We start from the raw sequence: 9,779 nt of genomic DNA, 5'->3' as shown, positions 1-9,779 counted from the left end.
GTGTAAATCTTGCACTCTTTCGTTCGAAGATCAATTTTTTATGCTTGTCTTGTCAAATTATTTTAAAAAAAATATTAAAAATCAAAAGGAATTTGTGAATCCTTGATGATGGAGAATAAACTTTACACCTCCTTTTGTGGTATATATCAAGCTAGCATTTTTCTTGCCAAAAAAGGTAGGAACTTGAGATCCCATTTTCAAACTATACATGTGAGAATTGAACTACCAACCTCTTAGGTATCGTTTGGTTCATGGATAAAAAAAAAGTGGCTATTTCAGGGATAAGTATAAATTGAGGTATAACCGGGGATTAGATCAATTTTGCGTTTGGATAAAAATTGGGTTATTTTTGGGAATAAAAAAAATAACGTTTGGTTAGGTAAGATGGAATAAGAAGAATATTCAATTTTTATAAATAAAAAATAATAATATTGCCCTCTTATTATATTTGAATTTAAATTTTAAAATTTTAAATTTATATTTTTAAATTTAAAATTTTAACTTTAAATTTTCAAAATTTGAAATTAAAATCTAAAATTTCAAATTTCAAATTTTAAATTTAAAAATTTAGATTTTACATTTCAAACTTTAATTAAGATCAAATTTAAATTTAAAAAAATATAAAATTTCAAAATTTAAATTTCAAAAATTTAAAATATTAAAATTTAAATTTAAAATTTAAAATTATAAACTTTAATTTTGAGATTATAAATTATANCATGATATAATTATGTATAATAAATATAAATTTATAATATTATTTAAGAAAAATAATTTAAATTCAAATTCATCTTAAAATTTTTTATAATATTTAAATAATAGTATTTAATAAAAATAATTAACAATTAATAATTTTATAATAAAAATAATGTATTATAATATATAACATATTATATTTATATAATTTAGTTTTAATTTAATTTATAATTTTAATTAAGTTTGAAATTAAGCATTGTAATAGCACTATTCCACCAAAATGGTGGAATAGAAAATCTCTTGCTATTCCGGGATAATCGGGAATAGCAATGTTTGACCGGGATAAAATATCCCGATAAAAGCTCACTCCGTTTGACAGAATAGCGGGGATAACTTTCGTTATCCTCGCTTATCTCTTGAACCAAGCGGGGCCTTAGAGTGTATTTTATAAAGTCAAAGAAATCTTTTATATAAGTGGCAAAGGATTAGATGATTGATACTTGAAATTTCAGATTCAAAGTCTAGTTACTTCACATTTATAGCTAAGTTTATTTTTTTAGAAAAAAAGAAGAACAAAATAGAATCGCATGCTAGCTACCTCTCTCTCTCTCTCAAAAAAACAGAAAAAAAAAAAAAAGGAAATAGCATGTGAGTTTGATAAGCCAAATGCAAGGAGGACTAATTGGTAGTTATCCTTTTTCACTACTTGGTAGTTATCCTCATAATGGGAAAGGAGGATTACTGACATACATTTGTGATGGTCTTTTTCTCTTTGGTAATGTGAAAAATACAAGCTTGTAAACCCATCATAATTCCACCATTGTAAGAGGAATAATTATTGCAACTACATATTCGTTCCGGTCATTTGAAAGTACCGTAGGAATTGACCAAGATACATGATCGAAAGGTGCTCGTAGAGGAGATCAAGGTGTCTAGAATGATCCTCAATTATATTTTCACCATGGCATCAGGTATAATCCGCATGTTTTCTAACAACAAATCTCTGTTTGGAGCGAGAGCTAAAATATCAAATATTTTAGGAAGGCCGTAGACCAATCTATTTGATTGCAAAATTTAATAGTAGAAGCTTTAAAATCTAAGTGTCAGTTTAGCGTAGCTTCTACTTTTGCTCGTTGCAATCACAATATAAAGTAGAGCGCCTCATAAATAGAGAGGTTTAGTACTTCTGCTATGACGTGATGAGAAATGGGATCTTGAAGTCCAAAAATAGAAGATCAAATTTAGTGCCATTAATTAATTTTGTTGTAAAGAAATTTTGATGAAGAGATTCAATATTTTTTATAATAAAAAGCACTATTTAAACAACACTTCATCCAAAAACATGGCCTTTATTATCTTATTCAATCAATTGTTTCAAGAAAAAACTTTGCTTTACCCTCGCCGTAGTGATCTGACCTTTTCTTTTTTTCCTCGTTTTTGCATATTTCGATTTTTATTGATCCTGATCGCTCAGTCAACATACAGATTGAATTAAAGCAAAAGTTATATATAGTACAATAAATGGAATGAATCTTAAACTCAAATCCAATTAATTAGTTCACTTGGTTGTTACATTAAAGAGTTCTTATGATGTCATAAAACAAAGTGTAGAAGCACAAAAATTTGTTACAAAATTCGAAAAAGAGCTCAAACTTTAACAAGAAAGAGAAAAAAAGCTTTTGTTAGAAGCAGATGAGACCATGATCAATAGCTTTACGTAGAAGCCACTGTTGCATGGCGAGCCTTAAATGAGAATCTTTGAGACCAAAATACCGCTCATTTATGCATGGTAGCAAAAGGATGTAAATTTTGAGAGGTACTTTTGTAATTATCGAATAAACAAGGGGCAATTTCGTAATCTTAGCACAACTGCCCCTTGTTGCAAGTTGCAACCCTATCTTTTTGCCTCCTACTCCTTTAAATCCTAGGATACAAAGGTTCACAAAATTATGTGTGTGTGTGTGTGTGTGTGAGAGAGAGAGAGAGAGAGAGAGAGAGAGAGAGAGAGAGAGAGAGAGAGAGAATTGACAAAAAAAAATGGCTTCTTTGGAGTTCGTCGTAAAAGTTGGAGAGCAACAGCTAATACAACCAGAAACACCGACCCCCTACGAAACAAAGTATCTGTCGAACATCGACGACCAGGCCGGACTCCGTAACCACATCCCTTTTGTTCACTTCTACCGCGGTCGTTCAAGGGATCGGTGCGACCCTGTGCCAATCATACGTGCCGCCATTTCCGCGGCGGGACCGACTTTTGGTGGATGACATTTGGGGATGCTTTTTGATTACTGATTCTCCGTTACTTCGAATGCAGGTATACATTTATAATTTAAATAAACAGAAATGCTAGGTTTACAATACAATTTTAAATTTGTTTTTTTAAAAAAGGTGTGTTTCAGTCATAAGACAAAAGGTTGAGGGCCAATTTAAAATGGCCAATGCCTTGAGAGGTCTCTGTGGCAAAAAAAAAAAAAAAAAAAAGGGAAATGAGACATGGTCACATGGCTATGTTATAATTTCCTCTTTTTATGATTTACATATTTGGTGTATAAGTAAATAGACCAAAGATTTTATGCTGCATTTGGTCATGCCCAAATTTAGTATATATCTTTTCTAAACTCAAAATCTATACAACTAGGCTTCAAATAAGGATTTGATGGTTAGTATTTCAGATCCTAAGTTCGAAGCCTAATTACTTCATACAATTCTTGCTATTTCTCTCTCTTTTTCTCTCTCTCGGGGTGTTTGGCCTAGTTTTTGAAAAGTGATTTTGGGCTCAAAAGTGATTTTTAGCTTAATAGAGCGTCTGGCAATTTTGTTTTCAAATTTTGATTCTGATTTTTAGAATCAGATTTTTGATTTTCGAGGGTCAAAATCAACAGCAGCTAAAACCTGTTTTTTGAAATCTGATTCTGATTTTAGACTCAAACTTTAAGTTTTTTATTTTAATTTTCGATTTAAAATTTAATTTTAATTTTAATTTTAAATTTTAAATTTTTTGAATTTTAAAATTTAAACTTTTAAAATTTAAAATTTAAAATTTAAAATTTAAAATTAAATTTAGTAAAAATACTATTATATGCAAATATCAAAATTTTTTTTATCCAATAGCTTTACAAAATCATTTCAAAAAAATCACTTTTATCTAAATTTAACCAAATGCTCTATAATTTTTAACCAAAATTAATTCTCCAAATCAAAATCAATTATGTAGAAATTACTTTTCTAGAATCTAGACTAAACGGGCCCTCTCTTTCTAACAAAAAGAAAAAAAAAATGTGAATAATATGTAATCTATTAATCTACATAGTTTTTTTTTTTTGGCAAAACGAAAATACAAATTGAAAATACAAATTTCTTGCTAACATAACTTTGCTTCTTAATTTGAGTCCTGTATTATCATTATCTAGTCTAATCCTGAACGAGAAATACGCCCATAGCTCTTAAGTTTGTGACAAAACTTGTAGGCTAAATTACAGTAAATTCCTTTTTATATACATGTTTTTACACTTTTTTTTTCCGACTTTTAAAAATCTGCATGTTACCCTCTCAACATTTCAAGTTGTTGTATTTACTCCCCATCCATTATGGTTCCATCACTATTCAGCGTATCCTTATAATTTACCAAAAATATTCTTCAAAATGACAAAAATATATTAAAAAAAAAATTTTTTCTTGTAGGAGAAGTGAGGGTAGATTTGGTCATTTTATCCTCTCCATTAACGCCATAGCCCCCTGAAAATATTTCTAAAATTTTAAGGAGGCAAAATATAGGTTTTTGAATTTTAAAAAAAAAGAGTTAAAAAAGCAGGTATTTATAGAAAAATTTTCTGTAATTTAGCCAAAATTTAAAATTTACCCAAATGTTCTGTCAACTTTTAGGTTACCCGTCTTGCATGCGGCGGATTTGTTCTGGCCTACACTTTCAATCACTGCATGTGCGACGCAGCCGGCGCCCTCCAATTTCTTACTGCTGTAGCCGAGTCCGCGCGCGATCCCTCTATTAACTCGCCTTCCCTACGTCCGGTGTGGTCTCGTGAAGCCCTATCGCCCCGATCCCCTCCTCGCATTTCTTTTCCTCACTATGAATACGATGATTCAATCACTAACCTCAAACCTGGACCGATGTACTCCCCTTCTCACTTCCGTCGCCTCGCCCAAGCCTCTCTTTTTCTACCTCGTGAAACTGTTTCGACTCTTAAGCATCGCGCTGCGGCTGCGGCCTCCTTCGATGCAGTCGCTGCTTGTCTTTGGCGCGCACGAGCTCGCGCCCTTTGCCTTTCAGGTCGTGATCCTGCGTACTTTCTCTTTCCTCTCGACACTCGCTCTCGCGGCACCCCGCGCCTTCCTCGTGGCTACTACGGCGCTGCTGTCGTCTTTCCCTGCGCAACTGCCCTTACTTTCGACCTATGTCGTAAGCCGCTCCGTTATGCTTCTAGTAAGATTGCCACGACGAAGCAGATCGCGTTGGAGGATGAGTATCGGGCGTCGGTAGTGGACTTCTTGGAGGGGAAAGGAGGGAATGTAGGCTTCCGAGGAGGGGAAGGGGTGTTCGTCGTGTCGGATCAGAGTCGACTGAGGTTCTGTTTAATTTTCTTCAAAAATTTAAGCTACCAAAGAACGATATTTATAATATTTATATTCAACACTTTTCTTCATATTTTAGCTCGAGACTTTTTGGATCGATTCCCTAACGCTCTGATTCTGATACCATATTAAATAACATAGAATAATTATTTTCTACAAAAACTTTGAATTACCATAAATTGGTGTCTTTAGTATTTGTATTCAACATTCTCTACTCTCGATACTCTCTCAAAGTATATAAAAATAACTATTTTTGGAATGGTATTTTTGAATACTTATATCCAATACTTCCCATCCCCTCTTGATCTGAAACTTGCTAGATAGGTCTAACACGTTGACTTGAATTAAATGGAGGAAAATTAAATAAAGCTAAGAGTCTGGCGGGATTCGAACATAGTATCTCATACTCTGATGCTACGTTAAAGAATATGAATTAATTATTTTTCTCCAAAAACTTAAGCGACCAGAGAATATTGTTTTAATATTTGTATACAACAGGTTTGCCGATGTCGACATGGGTTGGGGCCGGGCAGTGTATGGCGGTCCGGGGAGGGCGGGGACTGGGGCGGAGCCTGGGATGGTGGCAGCGGTGGCAGCGCACCGTCGGGAGGATGGCGTGGAGGGGTTACTCGCCATCTTCTCTATTCCTGACGAAGCAATGGAGGCATTTAAGCGGGAAGTGTGGGGCATGATAGAAGGCACTAGCGAGGAGGAAGTAGAATCGGAGAAGCCGTTTCGCTCCGCTTTGTGATCTATAAAAGTCCATAATGTTTAGTAAGACGGTCAAGTCCCAACGATTGACCCGTGACAATTGGCTCTTTAAATTTAGAAGTTTTTATAAAAGAATAATAGTGGAGCTAGAATACTATCGTTAACGGAGGAATAGTATTTGCTGTCTAATTTTTGAGTCTGACTACTATACTCTTATAAGTACGATCGCCTTCGCACTCATAAGTTGTTTTCGATGATAGAGCTTCCAAATCGACGATTCATACCGTTAAACGTTATTTAGAGTATTTAAATTTTTTTTAAAAATTAAATTTTATAATATTTTGACATCATTTACCTTACAATCAAAAAATTTCAAAATTGATAATTTTTAATGGCCGGTATGAGATACTTGCTAGTTTAACGGTGTAAAAGAATCAGAATCGATTGAATTTTTGATAGAAAATTCTATTCACTATCTAGATAAAAATCAATAACTCCATTCTTAAATTGAAGGATCCAATCATCTATTTTTAGGATGTTGTTTGATTTTGACCATTCATTTTATGCCTGTTTGATAGATTTCATTATGATTTCGAAAAACTACGAAATTTATTTTTAAAAAATTTTAAATACTCTAGATCATATTCAACGAAATGGATCGTCGATTCGGAAGCTCCATCATCAAAAATGATTTATGAGTACGAAGGGCTCATAAGAGTATGGTAGCCCCACTCCTAATTTTTAGTCCTTATATATATCTCGGGTTTAGTGGGGGTAGGTAGAATAATATTTGATGCAAGAGCTAGAAAGTAAATAGTAAATATTATTCATCTACTATCGATAATATTCCAGACAGACTCAAAAATATATATGTATTTATAAGTTCAGTTAAAATACTATCGACAGCAGAAAAGTGGTTTTTACTACTAACTTTTCGGTTTTTGAATCAATATTACTACAACCACCAAATAATGAATCCTCAATATCCAGAGGCTAAAAAGTTGATAATCACTACAACAAAATTAGATTATAGGGACACATGTTTGGGACACTTTTGAGTAAGTGTCTCATTTATCATAAAACTTAAAAAAACATCTACTAATGCCTAAATATAAAGCCCAATCCAACCAAAAATAAAAGATTACTCTACTGAATCCACCACACCCAGTCCATTTGGCCCGATTACAAACAGAAAAGAAAAAAAAAAAAATCAATTACCATCTTTTCTTCTCTCTTTACTCAATCCACTGAAATTCTAGACGAAGAGCCTTTCCTGTCGTCCTCCTCCGCCACCGCAGCCAATGAGATAGAGTTTCGACGGTTGCTAAATGCTTAAATAAGTGTTGGTAAATTAGCAGCACTCTTTTTTAACTGTCACTATATACCTAGCGACCCCACATATAGCAATACTTTTTAAAAGTATCGGTAATTTTAGCTAGCAGCATTTTTTTGACATGTACCTACATTTAAAAGTGTTGCTATAGACCATTTTTGTTATAGTGAATAAACACTTTTTAAAAGTGTCGGTAATTTTAGCTAGCAGCACTTTTTTGACATGTACCTACATTTAAAAGTGTCGCTATAGATCGTTTTTGTTGTAGNAGTTTCTGAATGTGCTTAAATTTAGGGCTCGAGTATTAGACTTCTTAAGGGATTAAATGTAGATAAAAGTTTTAGTTTTTTCTTCCAAATTTGAATGTAAATATAAGTTTAAATTTTTTAATTTAATTTTTAAAATAAGTTTTAATTTTAATTTTAAAATTTAACTATATGTGAATTATTGACATTTTAATTTAAATAAAATTTAAATCTTTAAGTCCAATTGCGTACTCAAATTTAATTTAAAATTTTTTATCCAATTATAACTTAAATTATGGATTAAGATTATAAATTAATAAGTATTAGTTTTTAGTTCACTAATAATACAACTTGGATTAGACAAATTATTTTAATTTCGAACTTTGACTTCCATGTGAATTTAAATTAGATTTTATTTTTTCTCTTTTCAAGTCGAATTGTGAATTTGCAAATTATTTTAATTTTGAAGTTTGACTTCCATGTGAATTTAAATTAGATTTTAAATTTTTTTTTCCTTTTCAAGTCGAATTGTGAATTCCAATCTGAATTCAAAAGTTTTTGTTCAAATTGTGAATTAAAATTTTATTTGAAGTTGAAATTCAAATTCTGAATTCAAATTGTAAGTTTAATATTCAAACTTGAATTCAATTTGTAAATTAGTTTTAAGTTTTAATTTACAACTTACATTTTAAACTATGACTTATCATTTTAAAATTTAATTTTAATTTTTTAGCTTAAATTTGAAACTGTATTATAAATATACTTATTTATTTTTAATTATAAACTCTCTTTTAAATTTAATTTTATATCTTAAGATTTTAAGAATAAATTGTAGTTCAAATATTTTAATGGGTAATCAAAATTTTCTAATTCAAACGCGGGCGTGAGAAGAATTTTATCATTCAACATTTGATTCCAATCTATTTACATTTCTATCCAAATTTATGATTTTTATTTTAATGGGTGAAATAATTTTCGATCATAAGCGCTTAGTTTCGTTGTTTGATTCTAGTTTGGTTGAAATTCAAATTCTTAAAAATAACGTAATTAGCTTGGACCCATCCTTAACCAAAGTTAATTATGAAAAGAACACTAAAATTAATGAAATATTATTTACTTTCTATTAAGCAAATAGGAGAAGCATGATAATTTTAATTTCACTACTATATATAAACACTAATATCAAAAATAAAATATTTTTTATTTGAACTCTTATTCATAATAAATGTTAGGATAAACTTCAAATACCACCCATGTGGTTTCGCGCTTTCGCACTTCAGTACTACGTGGTTTAAAGTGTATTATTTTGTGTATTCCATGATTTTATTTTTCTCTTTCCGTTAGCACATCCGTTAATTTTTTATTAAATCATATACAAAAAACCTTTAGATACCCTACCTATGTTTTATCGAATATTCACTTTAGTATACTGTAATTTGCCGAATTTTTACTTTAATACCCCATGGTTTTAACTTTGTTGCTGATTTAATAGAAAAATTAATATAAGGAATAACGAAAAAAGAAAAATAAAACTACAAGATACTAAAGTGATAAATTTTAAACGAGTTGAGTTGGAATGCTATCTGTAACAAACGAGTTTCGTTACCGCCCATTTATTTTTGATGATGGAGCCTCCAAATTGACGATTGGCTCCGTTAAATATGATCTATACCATTTGAAGTTTTTAGAAATCAAAATTTCAAATCTTTTCGACATCATTTGTCTAATGATCAAAGGGTTTCAAATTTATAATTTTAATGGTCGATATGAGGCGTTTTCTCCTTTAACAGTGTAAAGATGTCCAAATCAATTAAATTTTTGTTAAATTTTTTTTAAAACTATTTAAAATAAGATCTATACTCTTTATCTTGATTACAAGACTCCTATCATCACTTTTTAAAAATTATCCATTTTTACCCGTTAATTTTTGTGTCCACTTAATGAATAAGAAAACAATATCGGAAATGCATGAAATTTGATTTCTAAACACTTCAAGTGGTATAGATTATATTCAACAATGTCGATCGTCGATTTGGAGGCTCTATCATCGAAAACAAATGAATGACAACGGAACTCGTTTGTTATCGATAGCATTCTAACTCAACTCTATTTTAAACCACAGAATACTAAAAGCTAAATTATAAAAAATCTTCCTATCAATATCCGTTTTTTCACTTCCCCCCGTCATTTAAAAACCTACACTTTAC

General features: G+C 31.0%; 1 protein-coding gene across 1 annotated transcript; it reads left to right on the top strand.

Moving 5' to 3' along the window:
• Nucleotides 2,703–6,034, top strand: LOC109710727 (benzyl alcohol O-benzoyltransferase-like). The gene is made up of 3 exons (XM_020233466.1): nucleotides 2,703–2,907; nucleotides 4,579–5,276; nucleotides 5,782–6,034. The coding sequence occupies exons 1-3, from the start codon at nucleotides 2,734–2,736 to the stop codon at nucleotides 6,032–6,034; spliced, it is 1,125 nt and encodes a 374-aa protein (XP_020089055.1). The 5' UTR covers nucleotides 2,703–2,733.

The sequence above is a fragment of the Ananas comosus genome, linkage group 5, assembly GCF_001540865.1.
Source record: "Ananas comosus cultivar F153 linkage group 5, ASM154086v1, whole genome shotgun sequence".
Taxonomy (NCBI): domain Eukaryota; kingdom Viridiplantae; phylum Streptophyta; class Magnoliopsida; order Poales; family Bromeliaceae; genus Ananas; species Ananas comosus.
The sequence above is the reverse complement of the archived record's forward strand: the minus strand, read 5'-3'. Positions and strand labels throughout refer to the sequence as shown.

Bases quoted from the DNA above. Each gene is read 5' to 3' on its own strand.
- LOC109710727 (XM_020233466.1), top strand. From the start codon at position 2,734: ATGGCTTCTTTGGAGTTCGTCGTAAAAGTTGGAGAGCAACAGCTAATA. The intron at 2,908-4,578 runs GTGCCAATCATA...GTCAACTTTTAG, and splicing joins CAAGGGATCGGTGCGACCCT to GTTACCCGTCTTGCATGCGG. The intron at 5,277-5,781 runs GTTCTGTTTAAT...TGTATACAACAG, and splicing joins TCGGATCAGAGTCGACTGAG to GTTTGCCGATGTCGACATGG.